The following is a 17,401-nucleotide window of genomic DNA, read 5'->3' as shown; positions in this document are numbered from 1 at the left end:
ATATTTCAAATTAAAAGGTAAATGTCAACTTAAGTATTTGACACACCAAAGCACATCTTACACAAGTATCCACAGCACTTCCTAATATACGTGTAAGCATGCATCAATACTGTGCCACAATATACTGCTCTATAACTATGGCAGGAAGTTCAGGAGTTTTCACTTTTAAGTCTCATGGCAAGGCACACATCTCTTTCCTTTGGATCATGACAGTCCTGATGGTATAATTTTCCGAAGTTCTTATTTAACTGACCAAATCATAAAAATTTTGTTTGTCTGCATCTCAGAAAGCAACAAGCTCTTCAGCATTTCTGAACTATTTTCACAGTTTTCTTCGTTTTCAACATTTTCTCCATGGGCTCCCATAATTTTTCCTATCAAACTGAAAACCTGACCTTGTCCTGAGAGCTATTTGTTTCTTCTCACAGGAATTGTGAGAGATTTGCCTTCTGTCTGTTTGCATCTGCATCAGTCTTTGCAGATTCTCTGCTGCTTGTTTTCTTCCATCTGCTCCTCTGTCTGTACCTTTCCTTTTGTCTGTCAGCCATGTAGTTCTACTTCTAACTTCCTTATGGCTGGTACTGCTACCAGGTCATGGGATACCAGATCATGTAGATTATTATTTATTATTCAAGAAATTTGCAATTGATCCTTTTATAATTCATGAAAACTATAGAAAATCCTCTTTTCAAACATATATTAATTCAGATTCTTTAGACATTTTACTAAAACTACAAACTTTTCTTACAGCATTGCTCCTAAATTAATCTCATGGCTTAACACATACACTGAAGTTAATTTTGAATTTGGATGTCTGCTTTTGCAAAAAGTAACCCAATGACATAAATATGCTAGCCCTTTGAACATAAGAGCATAAGAAATATGACCAGTAGGCAACCCTGCAAGGCTGCCCCAGCATTCAATAGGATCATGCTTGATTTGCTTCATCTTCTGTTGTTCTTTCATGGCAGCTTTTCATGTCTTTCAACTTCTCGAAATTTCAACAAGCTATCTACCTGCTATTTAAATACTTTCAGTGATCTAGACTCTAGAAATCTCTGGAATAGAGAATTCCAGATATCCAAGAGAAGAAATTCCTTTGCATGCTGTAACTCTTATCCTGTAGCTATGACTTCTAGTCTGAGAATTTCTCACTAATGTAAATATCTTCTCACGTCTACAATGTCAAGCCTCCTCAGAATCTTGTCTGCTTCAAAAAGATCACCTCCCTTTCTACTAAAGATGAACAAATAAAGGCCTAACTTGTTTATCAGGACGTCATAAGTCAACTGCTCTATCCAAGGAATCAGCTAAGCGAATCTCTTTTGAACACCCTTCAATGCTAGCATATCCTTTTTTAAATACAAGGACGAAAAGTGCACTCAGTACTCCAGGTGCAGCCTCATCAACATCCTATGCATTTGAACCAAGACTTCTCTATACGTAAACTGAAATCCAAAATTCCATTTGACTTACTTGTTTTACCTGCATACTAACTTTGTTCATTTCAAGTACAAGAACCACAAGATCTCTCTGTGCTGTACATTCTTTGAGTCTCTAATGCCCTGGAACTCAGTCACCTGATGGTCCATTCTAGAAGAAAACTAAGAGTCAACCACACTGCTGTTGATCTGGAGTCACATGCAGGTCAGACAGAGTAAGGATGGCAGATATCTCTCTGGAAAGGACATTAGGAAACTAGAGGAGCTTTTATGACAGTCACAACGGTGACAGAGTCATCATTAGGCGCGCTTTTAATTTTACCACTTGCCATTGTGGGATGTGAACCCATGTCCCAAGAATATGGGTTCATGGTTGAACAGTTCATTGACATTGACATTGCCATTACAAAAAGAAATCATGCTTTAAATTAATTTTGTGAAGATGGCAGCACCTCTGGTCTCCACTGTAATAATGTGGGCCACTGACACCTCATGCTCCACCACTTCCTCTTGAGCCAACCTGGCTTGTCGCCAGGTCAATCTCTGAATTGCCAAAATTATGAGGGTGGGAGCTAACAAGCTTCAGCATAACCAATGGGATTTTGAATACAAAATGCATAGGACCTTTCTCTAGTTAGATAAGGCAGCTGGCATCCTAGTTAGCAGTTACTGAATAATTGAGATCTACATTAACAAAGAAATTGTTAGCATATATTTTTGCTTCTTTTCCCCATTCAGACACATTATCTGCCTGACTTTCTGTTAATTTCAAAGAATGATAACTTGGGTGGGTTCTGTTATGCACCTGTTACCCTCTTTGCCAGAGACTTTGCATTTTGCTTTCTTCTGATTGACATCCAGGCAGTAAAGACTAAAATCTACTCCATTATATTGAGATAGCCCTATTTGTTCTGAAAACAGCTGGAAATACTATATAGTGAGCTCATTTCTCAGGGCAAATTGTGAAAATAAAATGGTAGTCCACTGAACTTACAGCCATTCTGATCAATTCATGGGAGAGGTAAAGGTGAACTTATGTACCGGATCAGTCAATGAGGAGGGCTTGTTCAAAGACAAGAAAGAAAGGCTTAGGTAGCTTGTTGTTAGGTTTGCACTGAGTGGCCTCGTAGTAGTTTTGTTTGTTTCTACCTAAAGCTTAATTAAATACAATTGTGTATTTGGCCCACTAATTGAACAAGGCGCATGTTTGAAAGGCATTTATGGTGAAGTGAACTCAATTTTGATTTTAACTATTAAGCTTTAAAGCTATGTTTGAATCAACCTGTGCGGACACATTAGGACTAGTTCTGTGGGAAGTGGGACTTGCCACAGTGGAAGTTGGCACAAAATCCAGCGCATTGCTGGAACATATGAATCAGGATTGCATGCACAAATGTCATTGTGCTGGGTACTAAAACTGAGAGAACATCCAACAGTTTTTTGAAATGAAATCTTTCACACCCAACATGATATCCCTACTTCATCCTCTAAAGAATATACTACAGTTTGAACAATCCACAACATCAAGCTTATGAGCATTAGAAAAATAAAAGGCTGGATTTAGATGCACATTGAATCAGTTCTTTCCAGGCGAAGGGAAATCTTTCAGACAGTCGATGAAAATGTCTCATGACTGCCAATTTATATGTTTTTACATCTTAACAACAATAAGTTTGGAGCAATCCCACTAAAATTTTATTGTAGTAATCAGTTTAAATTAATAAGATGCATGTGAAAGATTTTATTGCATACATCTTTTCATACTTAGAGCGTCTTTTCTCAGTTTTTCAGTCTCTGTTTTCTTCTTTCCTAATAACTTGTGGCTGGTAAAGAGCAAATTTTCTTGTGAGTGTGGACAGAAGGAGATGAATCATTGAAGAATTATTTTCAATGTTGGAAATGAAATTCAAATACATTTATTCCCTGACATATCCTGTAAAAGCCAAATTTTTGAAAATACATTTCAAATGTTATGGATGTCTGACAAGATTTGTATCTTGATATGAAAGCAACAGATGACTCATGCTGACAATTGCTGAAGCAGCCAGGTTCACTGAACCACTGAAATTGTCAAATCCAGCAGGGGCCCTGAGCATCCATTAGTAGTCGGCATTATTTGAAAGTAGCAACCAGCGCTGTTTGGAGTCCAAATTGTCCAACAACCTAAAAGGACAAAGACCTCGGGCTATTGGTCCTCAATAGCCACCGAAGAAATCAGCCACCACACAAAAATGGCCAGAATAACTTCAGGCTGAAGCATCCATTTAGAAGGCAGTGGCATTTTGAATGTCCATTTAGGAGAAATGATAAGTATATTGCGTAACAATTGAAAGCACTTTCATGATAGCTGCAACAGCTTTGGCCTGAAGCCTGTACTTGGGAATCGGCTAATGTTGATCAGAGACAGAACAAGAAAACACAAAAAAAGGAAAATACAATACAGACAGCTAGGGGCTAGAATCTTACTTAAACCTGGATTGCCATACTGGAATCATGGATAATAATTAAAATGAATTTATGGTAGACTGAATCATGTCGTAAATGTTAATGTGAGTCTAACACAATTTACTCATGTTTGGTAGTCAGGTCTTCACTGACAAAAACTAACGAATCACTTAGATAGTCGACAACAATACAAAATATAGTGAAAACACTACAAGATTCTCTCTCTGGAACAGGATTAAATTGCGTTACAATTAAGTTATCATATCAGCAAGTTGGGCAAGAACTGAACCAAATTTTTAGATTTGGAATATACAATTATTTGTTATAGTAGTAAATGAGATTTTAGCTGGTTTTGACTATAATTCCTACATATTAGAAAGCTTTTTAATGTTACTTTATACATTGTTTCTTAAACTGACTAATTTACACATATATTGAAGCAAGTATTTTTAACAACATATTTAAGACATACAAATAAAAATGAACTCAATATGGTACAAACCCTGTGGCATTTTAAAAAAACAGTAGATGAAAGAATATTTTTTCTGCATTAAGGATGTACATAGAAACAGAATTTAATACTAAATTTTGAAAAAAACAATTTTAAATCCACTTTGATTTGTGTACAGCTAGTAATAAGATTAGAATGAAAGTTTCTGCTCATCAATCACTCATACCTAAATGCTGTTATAAAACTTTTTTTTTTAGAATGTAGATATTTACACCTCCATTTTAAAGTGACAGAAAATAGACAAATTCCCATGATAGCATTTCAAACCACTATCAACTAACATCTGAAATCTCTCCCTGTATGTGGTACAAATGTTACAGGAATGACTCAAAATCTAGGCAGCTACCAGCACTAACCTCATAAATGTGCTTTAAATCCAGGCAGGAATATTAAATCAAATAGGCTTAATTCTTAACTTATGCAATTATCATTTGTCTGTGTTGGATTTTAATGTACTTGTTCTTCTCTGCTTACAATGATGTGGTCGGTGGGTCAAAAAAACCATGGAACTCCTTGAATAACAGTATTCTAAGTGTAATCACCAACCCCACCTATGATCCTTACACAGCAGTGTAAGAAGGTGGTGAACCACCACTTTCTCAAGGACAATTAAGGGTGGGCAATAAATATCGGTCTACCCAGTGACACCAGAGCCCTGTGAATAGATGTAAAACAAAAATCAATGCTGCAATATGAAATATTTTACTTTACACTTCATTGTCAAGTGGCTCAGTTTGTGGCCTAGTCAACTGAGTCTGAAGACTATGCACTCGAGACATTACATATGGAGGAGACTGATGGTGATTTCACTTCTGTTTATCTGCCAAAATAAGTGTTAAACAAGGAACAGCCTTTTCTCCACCTCCAATGCCATTCAGAAATCTCGAGAAGAAAATACCCCACCAATAACAGTATCACATTTCTCGGGAGGGAAGGACAACAAACATGACAGATACCCTTCTTACCCAGTCAGTTCAAAAGGTTGGATGGCTGGTATGCAATGCAGAGTGATGCCAACAGTGAAGGTTCAATTCTCTCAGTGACTGAGGTTACCATAGAGGTTCTGGCATTTCAACCTCGGCCCTCACCTGAGGTGTGGTGACCCTCCCAATTGGTGACAATAAATAAAACATTGGAGACTATTTTCCTTGAAAAAGAGAAGAGTGAGAAAAGATTTGATAAAGGGATTCCAAAGCATGAAGAGTCTGGGCTGAACAGGAAGGGAAAAGATTCTTCCATTGGTGGTAGGATTGAGAACCAAACGACACAGGTTTAAAGGGATTTGGCAAAAAAAAGTGGTGAAATATGGAAAATGTTTTCATGCAGCAAGTGGCTAAGATTTGGGATGCACTGCCGAAGGTGATGTTGGAAATAGCATCAATCTAGGCTGTCATCAATGAATTAGATCATTATTTGAAATGAAAAAAAAATGCAAGGCTATGATGAAATGGCATAGGAGTGACACTTTGAGAGGACCAGTACAAACACGCCTTTTTCGGTGCTAGAATCACTAGATGATTTATGTAAATTTCTTTCTCTGGAAGTACCCGCTCCTTCACGAGCAGACAATGTCAACCCAAGGTTTTCATCCTTTGAAATGATAGTTACAATCTGAATATTAAATTTAAATTTAAAAACTCTGGTAATAATGTTAGAGCTGCCTTACAGCGAAGCCTATTGGGAGCTGGTATAATATAAAATACCCTCAATTTTCCACCTCTATCCTGGGTAAACCCTGTCTGCACATTTACGAAAATAGCAGTCAAGCATTATTTCAAAGTGGCAGCCTCCATTGCTGGACTCTTCAGTGCAACATGATCACCAATTATTTCTTATATTGATACTGCCACCGACACAAGAAATCAAAAATTTACTAATTTCCCTTTCCTGTCATTCATTCAGTCCAATATCATGATCTGCCCCTGTAAATTTCTTTGTCACAAGAGAAACCACTTCGCTAAGGTTTACAATTATCACTGTTATAATCTCTGCATATTATAAATATCATTAATTTCAAGGCTGTTCCTGAAGTTTGCCACTTCTCAGACTGATGGCAGCCCCTAACCCTTTATCGATTGACTTCCATGTCAAAGACCACCTTTCCCTCCTACTTTAATATCCATGTAAACTGGCTCTCTTGATGAAATTTTTGGGGTCTCATCTTTCTGCTTCTCCAAGACATTAAGAGATATTAATGTCTTGTATCATTCGCAATGAGCCTATTTCAAAGGCCAATTTATCTAAGATATACACCACATCTATTCTTTTCTCTTTTACTCCGAATTTTTATGCCTTCCCAGCTGTTTTTGATCAACTGTCCACCCATCTTCTCCCCTGCTCATACTCTCCACCTTCTCTTGATACAAGCTATTTTAATCATAATAATTGTTCAGTACTGCATAAAAGCAGAAATTTCTTCCACTTATGTACTGGGAAGATTGAAGCCATTTTTTCCAAACCCTGCTTCAAACTCTGTTTCCTGGCAAGTGAATCAATCAAGCAGTCCCTCTGGTAACAGTCTGAAACTAACACAGGCTGTTTGCAATCTAGATTTTATATGTGACTCTGTGTTGAGCTGCTGGTCACAGATTTGAACCACACTATGACTGATTTCTACGCTCATAACATTGCCCAACTTGGCTCCTGTCTTCGCTCATCTGCCTTAGAAACTCAGTAATGCCTTCCGCGGAACCTTCATCTGGTAAGATCATAGTGAGGGGCTCCTAGGGTTTCCTTTACTCCATCTACTTTTCTTTTCATTTTTGTTCCTTTTTCTCCTCTTTGCTCATTTCTTTTCTTTTTTTATTTTACTTCCCTCTTGTTGAAGAGCTCAGTCGCAGTGACATCGTTGCCAGCAGCGAGTGAGCCCAGCGATGACTCAAAATGAGCCCAGTGCAGTCTCTTCGCGGTTGGCCAATGAGCTTAGCTCTTCTGCATCAACGAGGCGGCCATAGCACTGACTCACGCTTGCTGTGGCGGAAGCAAGTTTGGGTTCCCAGTAGTATCTATGACTAGCACAGATTCACAAAGTGGCAGTGGAGGTGAGTTTGGGGCCAGTACGAGACCCTATGGCATCAGCAGTGGTTGCATTGGTAAGGTGGGTCAGAAACAGACTCATGGCAGCTGCGGAGTTGAGTTTGGGCTGGTGCAATAACTGGTGGCATTAGTGGCAACTGCATTGAAGAGGTCCAGTGCAGATTCATAGTGGCAGGGCCATCAGTGGAGGCTGGATCGTGCCGAAGAGTGCCGACTCATTCCAGTGGTGCAGTGAATGGGACGTGTAGCTGGCAACTACGGCGCATGCCAGAACACTTATCAAGAATGATTGTAAAGTTGAACTTTTTTTTACTTTTCTGTGTTTAAAGATGTCACAAGAGAGTGGCAACACTTTACAACACTCTTCACTGTATTTTTTAACAAAATACAGGTGACAACAAACAAATAAAGTGTACCACTCCTTGTCTTAATTATTCTGATGTTTTCCTGATTGATGTCCCACATTGTGTCCTCCACAAACTTAAGATCATCCAAAGGATCCCATAACCTAACTCACATTAAGTTTCATTCCCCGAATATTTTTGTGCTTGCTGACCTGTTAAGCCTTTGAGTCAAGCATTATCTATATTTATACATTCTCATCCTTGTTTCAAATCACTCCATGGCCTCGGTGCTTCCTATGTCTGTAAGCTCAAGTCACATAGTCCTCCAAAAAATCTGTACTACTTTTATTCCAGACTCAAGAGAATCCCCAAGTTTAATTGCTGTGTCATTGCTGGCTGGGTCTCTAGTCATCTCAGTCTGATTTTGCTTCCCTATACAACTCTCTCTACCCATCTCCCCTCCTTTAATAGTTTTCCTTAAAATCTCCCTCTTGTACCAAGCTTTTTTTCATCTGATTGAAACCTTATGCAACTCAATGGCATGTTTAGTTTAATAATACTCCTTGAAGGATTGTCTGATGCTTTATAATGTTAAAGAACTATACAAACATATATTATTATAATACATACTTATTATAGAACATGTGCTCCTTTTTCTAACTACCAGGGCTACAAATATGTTTGAAAATTACACCTTGGTTTTTTCAAAGACATAACTTATATTTGCAGCCAGTAGCCTGATCTTATTATTCCCAAATACAAAAATTGGATCATCCTTCTTGAAGTTAGCAATGATGCCTTGGTTGACAGAAGGTAGAATGTATGATCCAGAGTCCCTTATTTTACCACATGTTATTAGATTGGATTTTATTAGACAGTTAATCAGTTGCAACTGAATCATTCATTTGCTCCTTATTTTCTCTATGCGTCTGAATTTTTCTTTCACCCATGGATACGGACAAAAGAAATATTTCAGTCTTGGGCTCAGTACTGTGAATTGGACACAGGAAAGAAGAAACAAATATACAGTTCCAGTAATTCACTAGTGTTCCTATCTCCAGGGCAATTACAAGCAGCTCACCTTTACCAAACTGTAACACAGAGTCCATAATAATTTGCATAATCTTGAAACATTGCAAGACAATGTTCTAAGACTGGATCTGCAGTCAGCCACACATTGTTACAGCCAGCAAGATTTATTTAGTACTGCCCAATTTTTCTAAACAAAAGGAGATATCAATTGCAATAAATAAGAATTGTGTCCAATATGCAGTAATGAATCTTACGCCCATGAAGTCAAATAAGTTGTCAGATTTCCAGACACTTACTAGAATTAATTCAAATTAAGCATTAAAAACTTTCAAAAATAAAACCTAAAGCTTGTTTTACAATGCTCTGGCTTTTTTTTCTGACAAATTATCTGCCAGGGTGTCAAACTGCTAATGATATTATAACTACCTCTGGTAACTTAATCAAGAAACACAAATGAATTTAATTGATTCATGAAAATTATGCCTGAGGTCTTACAGTACTATCAGGGAACGGGATGCAATATGCAGCATGATACCTGGGAAATTAGTCCAAAAAATGAAATTGAAAATGGAGTTAATATTCCGTTGCAACATTCCAGAGATGAACCTATTAAAAGTAATAATAACATACACATCTTCAAAGCTGCTGCTTCCCTACGGCAAAAAAAAAGCAGATAAAACAGAATATCATAGATGTATTTCTGAAGCACGAAATACAGAGTAAAGCCAGATTCCATTAAGAAAGTTTGGACTAGGTACAGTGCTTGACATTTTGAGCTTAATGCCAAGGCACTGGTTGAGGCAACACTGGGCGTGAAATTGATATTGCTGAGAAATCTAAATTAGAGATTTTCTAAGAACTAACATTAGGGGAAAACGTGCCATCATCAAACTGTCCTCCATAAGCCTATTGCCTCAGGCTCAAAACGAAGGTTATGGCCTATTATCTATCTACAGTAAAGAAGCTTTGGGTTAGACGAGAATGTAAGATAAAAGCAGGAAGCGAGAAGTAGCACTTGAAGTTTTTCTTTTACCCTTGTCAACAGGCCATCGGGATGTTGGACTAGCTGGACCTTGTTCACCTGCAATGACCAGGAAGCAAGCTATCAAAACTACTTTAATTGAATGACAGATGAATTTACAATGAAGGAATCCTTTGCAATGTGAAAACTACAGTGCATAAATTAACAGATTGGTCATAATGATCTGTTATGCAACTGGGAATATCTAAAGTGACTCAATAATATCCATTGTAATGACTGAATTTTAAAAAGACAAATATAGGTAAGCATATCTGAAAATGTTAGATCAGCATTACACATTAGTTCAAATAAACAGATTCTCAATGGCAAACCTTTGAATAATTTCTTGTAAACCTAAGTATTTTGGAAGGTGATTAATAACGAATATTTCTACTTGCTATTTATAAAATATGTTCAAAGGTCTGTACTCATCAGTGTTGAAATTATGAGAACTCACTTCTTTTACTTGAGGTTTTGTCAAGACATACATTACTATTTGCAAGATATTCGAAATTATGTGATTATCCAAACAAAACTAAAAGTGCTAAGAGATAATTAATACCTATGTACAATATTTGCACACATTTAAATAAGTTTACACATAAGTAGTGATTAGTTTAGAGACTATATCGAAAGGAAAGAAAATTAAGGACTGAATTTCAGGTATTATTAGAAATATTTTGTGTAATTTAAACCTTTCCTCCTCTTTTTGCCAAATTAAAATAAAAAAGACCGCTAGGCTGTTAATTGCATAAATTGGCCTCGCAGTGACATTCATTAAGCCTGTGTTTGAAGTAAAGTGGTCCATAGTTTCTCATGATGAAAACTACTTTAATTTCTCCTTTTCAACGACTCTTATGGCTTGCACTTAAGTAACTGCTGATAACTGCTTAAAAACAAATGCATACAATTTCTTTAAGTACTCCTTAAAAATATCCCTAAGGTCAGTGATAACACCTCTGAGGAAATAATCAATGCTTCCTTTGTCTTACTTTCTACCCTGCACATCACATAGACTTTATGACTTACCGAGATTTCTTGGTGTGCGCTTCCTGCGATCCCTGAATGCAGCACCTGACTGCAAGGCCTCCAGCAGGCTATCCATTACTCCCGTTTCATTACCCTCTACAGAAGTGAAACAAGAAAATTACTTCAATTTTGCAACATAAAAGTACATTATCTGCCAAGAATATTTCAGTCTGCATACTTCAAAAATCAAATACTTAACAAAGGTAGCTTAAATTAAATGGGAAATCACAAGATTAGACAAATGGGGTGTGCAAATTTGAACAAAATGCAGCAGTCAAAAATATTATTCCATGGCAGTTACTTTATTACTAAGCTCAACAATAATGGAAAATTTACCTTAATGGATAAGTTTACAAAAAAAAATCAAACCAGAATTTTAGATGTCAACAAATCAGCACTTCAATAAACTCGATAAATACAACATTGCCAATCAGGGAAAAAAGATGTCTGTGGTATAAAATCATTAGATGTCAACTCCTTTATCGTAAAAGGTCGATGAAGCATTCCATTTTTATTTCTTTCTTTCACGTACTTTGACCCTCTTCCTATCATGATGAAAATTACATATTCTGTGTTCAGCTTGTAAACAAATAGCGGACAGACTATGGCATCACCTCAAAACATCTCAGCACATTTGAAATTTTGGAGAAGATTTATAGTTGAGGTTGTGGGTCAGGTTGTAAGTTTGCTCACTGAGCTGGTAGATTTGTTCTCAGACATTTCGTCACCATGCTCAGTAACATCACTGGTGAGCTTCCGACGAAGCGCTGGTGTTCTGTCCTGCTTGCGATTTGTGTGTCTTGGTCTGTTATGGTGGGTGATATCACTTCCGGTTCTTTGTCTGAGAGTTTGGCAAATGGGGTCCAAATCTATATGTTTGTGAATGGAGTTCCGGTTTGAATGCTAGGCTTCTAGGATTCCTGTGCATTTGGTTAGCCTGTCCCAGGATGGATGTATTCTCCCAGTCGAACAGGTGTCCCTCTTCATCTGTGTGTACATGCATAGGAATTCCTGGAACATATCTACCAGCTCAGCGAGCAAACTTACAACCTGCTATCATAGCACAATTTGTAATGTTACTGTTTATCTTTCCTCAAGATCGGGCAGTCCACACAGTCTTTGTCAGAATGTGTCTTCAGTGACAAACAGCTATTTTCTTTGTAATTAACCCTGACTTTACAAATATCCCGCAAGAATGATACTGTTTTCTCAGGCAGGTTTGACAAATACATCTAATTTTAGTTCAACATGAATTTAGTCTGTAAATTGAAAAGAGAAATAAGCCCCAGCTACCATGAATGCAGGCTGCCTTCAAAAGATATAAAATTTACCAGATCTGTAAACGAATACACCACATCTAAAATATATATTACAGGTACTCTGGTTATGAAGAAATGAAGCAGACTTATAGTAGGGCTTGAAAAGAGCTTCAAATAAGTGAAAGGCAATATAATTGTAGGAAGCAGTTCTTCAGACAGAGCAGGCAAAACTTCTTCTGGAAAAAAAAGAGGAGCATGGGAGAAAGTTGAGAAGGAAAAGCTTGGAAAACATTTAAGAGATATGTTGATGTTAAAATGGGCAGATTTATAGAGCCCACATGGATAAATTAATTAGGGTGGAGTAAGTAGTCTTTTTCATCTGTAATTATCTTGTGTACAAGCATTTTTTTCCTCATTTATAAAGAATCTGGTTGCTATGGAAAAGAGCCTTACTTCAAACTGTCCTTCAGAACAATGAATTTGTTCTTACGACTGAAGGAGCACTTGGAATTAGATGGAAAGACAAGTTAATTTCCCTTGGAGTCCATTTGCTAATTGAATCTTGAGGTAAGTTTCCTCTGGGTAAGAATGTCCTCTGATATTTCATTCCTTGTCACATAGAGAAGATGGTGACTTGAAAAATAACAGTTACTAAACCATTTCATCAAAATAAAACTATTCAGTGATGTTCGGACAAAAAGAAAGATTTAAAATAGTAGTTTTATGCATTGATTAAAAATGTACAGTCCAAATCTCGATATTCTGAGGACATCGTTCCTTTAAAAAGATCCATTATTCCATCAAAATTAAGATACTCCATTAAAAAACACCACAAAGGAGTCAAAGTATGGTTATTAAAAAAATATTCAGTGCACTGCGTCAAATTAAATCCATTGCAAAATAAAACAGCTTGGCTAAGCACAGTTATCCATGTGCTGATAAAATAAGCAATGAAGAAAACTTGGCAAAAATGCCTCAATTAATTTATTCAATATATGATAGGGGGCCTATTGTGGAAATGCTTTGAGAATCAACACGTTTTACCTGTGACAGCTGAAAAGTAAACATGCCAATTATCTTTCAAATTAAATAACAGTCGTGTTCAATTGAGAAGCAGAGCAAGGAACATTTACATTTTTTTATGATTAAAGTCCTGATTTTCACTGTTATGTACCAGGCCAACCCTTGTCAAAATATTTCAAGAAGGTAGCCCAGACCCTAACTTTTCTAGTTGTATCAAACAGGTGTACAGTGGATATTCCAGGAGTGATGTAGCTGGCCCAACCACTCAGTTTTAAACAAAACAGAAATTATTTACACAATACTGAATGAAACATGAACAAAAGAGAACCGAACTAAGAATAACAATCTATCTGAAAACCAAATTGACAGTATCACAACTTAATGATACTGTTCAAATACTCGCAACATGCCCATAATCAACCCCCTTGGGAAAAAAAAGTAAAATCAAACTCAGATACTTAGAGAGAGATATCAAAGAGAGAGAGAGATATCAAAAAGAGAGAGGGAGATATCAGAGAGAAAGAGATACGAAAGAGAGTGAGCGATCAGAGAGCGAGAGATATCAGAGGGAGGGAGATATCAGAGGGACATATCAGAGACAGAGAGAGAGACATCAGAGAGAGTGAGATCGCAGAAAGAGAGAGATATCAGAGGGAGGGAGATATCAGAGAGAGAGATCAGAGTGAGAGAGATCAGAGAGCGATATCAGAGAGGGAGAGAGAGCGATATCAGAGAGGGAGAGAGAGCGATATCAGAGAGGGAGAGAGAGCGATATCAAAGAGGGAGAGAGAGCGATATCAAAGAGGGAGAGAGAGCGATATCAAAGAGGGAGAGAGCGATATCAAAGAGGGAGAGAGCGATATCAGAGAGGGAGAGAGCGATATCAGAGAGGGAGAGAGAGCGGTATCAGAGAGGGAGAGAGCGATATCAGAGAGGGAGAGAGCGATATCAGAGAGGGAGAGAGCGATATCAGAGAGGGAGAGAGCGATATCAGAGAGGGAGAGAGCGATATCAGAGAGGGAGAGAGCGATATCAGAGAGGGAGAGAGCGATATCAGAGAGGGAGAGAGCGATATCAGAGAGGGAGAGAGCGATATCAGAGAGGGAGAGAGCGATATCAGAGAGGGAGAGCGCGATATCAGAGAGGGAGAGCGCGATATCAGAGAGGGAGAGAGCGATATCAGAGAGGGAGAGAGCGATATCAGAGAGGGAGAGAGAGCGATATCAGAGAGGGGGAGAGAGCGATATCAGAGGGGGAGAGAGCGATATCAGAGAGGGAGAGAGCGATATCAGAGAGGGAGAGAGCGATATCAGAGAGGGAGAGCGCGATATCAGAGAGGGAGAGAGCGATATCAGAGAGGGAGAGAGCGATATCAGAGAGGGAGAGAGCGATATCAGAGAGGGAGAGAGCGATATCAGAGAGGGAGAGCGCGATATCAGAGAGGGAGAGCGCGATATCAGAGAGGGAGAGAGCGATATCAGAGAGGGAGAGAGCGATATCAGAGAGGGAGAGAGCGATATCAGAGAGGGAGAGCGATATCAGAGAGGGAGAGAGAGCGATATCAGAGAGGGAGAGAGAGCGATATCAAAGAGGGAGAGAGCGATATCAGAGAGGGAGAGAGCGATATCAGAGAGGGAGAGAGCGATATCAGAGAGGGAGAGCGCAATATCAGAGAGGGAGAGCGCAATATCAGAGAGGGAGAGCGCAATATCAGAGAGGGAGAGCGCAATATCAGAGAGGGAGAGCGCAATATCAGAGAGGGAGAGCGCAATATCAGAGAGGGAGAGCGCAATATCAGAGAGGGAGAGCGCAATATCAGAGAGGGAGAGCGCAATATCAGAGAGGGAGAGCGCAATATCAGAGGGAGAGCACAATATCAGAGAGGGAGAGCGCAATATCAGAGAGGGAGAGCGCAATATCAGAGAGGGAGAGCGCAATATCAGAGAGGGAGAGCGCAATATCAGAGAGGGAGAGCGCAATATCAGAGAGGGAGAGCGCAATATCAGAGAGGGAGAGCGCAATATCAGAGAGGGAGAGCGCAATATCAGAGAGGGAGAGCGTGGAGAGGGAAGAGCATGCCTAATCTCAGTGATTCCTGAAGAAGGGCCTGTGCCCGAAACGTCGAATCTCCTGTTCTCTGGATGCTGCCTGACCTGCTGTGCTGTTCCAGCAATAAAGTTTCAACTTTAATCTCAGTGCAGCCCGCTAGAAAACTGATGTGCACTTGTGGATATGCGGACAGGGAGGTTGTGATCCTTATCAGGAGGGAGCATTCAGTAGCCTCTGTGGGTGGGTGCATAAAGTACCATTTGGATCAGTTAACTGTGGAAAAGATTGCTTGTAAATGCTGCAGAAACCCCTTGGAAACTTTCAACTTGTCAAAACCTGTCAACAAATGCCAATTTGTCCAGAAGTGGCTAGTTGTCTAAAAATGCATGGCACTAACCAAAATATGAACTGGACCAGCCATATAAAAACTGTTGCATGTGAGAACAGTTCAAAAGCTAAGAGTTCTGTGTCGAGTAACTCACTTTCTGATTCCTTAACCAATGTCTGCTATCTGCAAAGCACAAGTCAAGACTGTAATACAATACTCGTCAATTGTCGACATCAGTGTAACTCAAACAGCACTCAAGAAGGTCAGCGCCATCCACGACAAGCAGCCTGCTTCACTGGTATCAATGTAACATCTTCAACATTTATTCCCTTGGCATCGAAACTCAGTCAGCAGTGTATACTATTAACAAGATGCTCTGCAGCAAGTCACCAACACTCTTTAGACAGCATCTTTCCAATAAAAATAATCTTTCAAACCCTAATCTCTACTGCCTACAATAAGAAGGACTGCTGATGTGAGGTGATACCATTATCTCCCAGTTCTCCTCCAAGCCACACATCATTCTAACTTGGAACTGTAATGCCATTCCTCAATTGTTGCTCAGTCAAAATCCTGGAATTTCCAATCTAGTGCAGCTAAATCACATGAATTGCAGAGACAGCTCACCAGCAGAGTGAACTGTTGTAGACATTGTTTATGATAAATGCTTTTGCCAATGTGAATATTGAAGATGCTAAATAAGGGGCTAATCAAGCAGACAACCTCTTCCTAGATGTTGCTAAGCTTCTTGAATATTGTTAGAGCTGCACCCTATCCAGGATATTCAAGGTGTTTGCAAAATGGGTGACGGAGGAAGGGGTGATTGATGGAAATTGGCACAGGGGCATGGGGAGTATTGTGGACTGACATGGACATTAGCTTGCATAGGCTGGTATCAGTGTGCTTGGGGAGTGAGAGGGAGTATTGGAGGTATGCTTTAAAGCTTCCACCTTTTCGAGACATAAGGTATCATCTTTGGACATTACTGCTGGAGACAAATCACCATCAGGGATTGTGAAAAGACATAGTTACACTTAAGACATGAATAAGCTTACTGGGACTTGCAAAGGCTTTTGGATAGTTTCTTGACAAACATGGTTTAAAAAGTTCACTGCTGCAATGTTTGAGAATGCCAGTTTATACCAGACCATTATAAAATTTGTTCAGCATGACTGATTCCCTAAATTATCATTTTCGCATGGGTGTTTACTGATGATATCCATACTTGCTTACTGAATAGAAATGTTCATTCATAAAAGTTTTTTTTAGGTACTTAAAGGAGTTGTTTATTGACATAAAGCTATAAGTGAATGTTTGTTCGCTAAGTCATTGAACACTTAAGTTAACTGCTTGATTTTGTCAGGAATTTGTTCTACCAATTTCAATATGTTTATTTTGCATCAAAGTGAGTGCACTTTTTCAATACTAACACGACCAATAAATTGATGAAGGTATTAATACATGAGACATTGAAGATGCTAGACAGATACCCCGAAAGGGATAAGGAGCCGAAGGAAATTGGAAAAAGACAGCACAGTTTCACAAAGGTTAAAAGTTTATTTAAAAAAAAAACTCGGGTGAATAGCCATGGTTACACCAATGGAGGTGTATAGATTAGAATTTAAACTTCTTTTTAGCTTTCAACACAAATGGAATAAGTATAGCTATGGATAATCATTTTAAAATCAACTGAAAGAAAGAAATATCACACCTTCCACTGCAAATGTTTCTCAGTAATGAAGCTGAAAGATACACTTAAATTATGAGTGAAGTCAGTTCTGACCATTTGAATTTGCTCATAATTATTAAGGTTTTACATCCTTATCCATGGTATGTGTTTGTCTAGCTTCCATTGAATACTAGACCAAGGGAAAGTGGTCTC

The 17,401-nt window shown here is 38.6% G+C and overlaps 1 protein-coding gene across 5 annotated transcripts in view; it reads right to left on the bottom strand.

Annotated features, from left to right (window-relative positions):
• diaph2 (diaphanous-related formin 2) overlaps window positions 1–17,401 on the bottom strand; it is a 753,551-nt gene that overhangs the window by 72,380 nt on the left and 663,770 nt on the right. For 4 of the 5 annotated variants that reach the window (XM_087992147.1, XM_087992148.1, XM_087992149.1 and 1 more), the window contains one exon: window positions 10,861–10,956. In XM_087992147.1, coding sequence (XP_087848273.1) covers window positions 10,861–10,956 — 96 coding nt within the window. Of the gene's footprint in view, window positions 1–9,843; window positions 9,892–10,860; window positions 10,957–17,401 lie in introns of all 5 variants that reach the window. The other variant, XM_087992151.1, reaches the window with a different exon arrangement.

This window comes from Chiloscyllium plagiosum, unplaced genomic scaffold (assembly GCF_037043375.1).
Source record: "Chiloscyllium plagiosum isolate Xiang-an unplaced genomic scaffold, Cpla_swu_hap1 HiC_scaffold_11, whole genome shotgun sequence".
Lineage (NCBI taxonomy): Eukaryota > Metazoa > Chordata > Chondrichthyes > Orectolobiformes > Hemiscylliidae > Chiloscyllium > Chiloscyllium plagiosum.
Note: the sequence above shows the minus strand (reverse complement) of the source record. Positions and strands in the feature narration are given on the sequence as shown.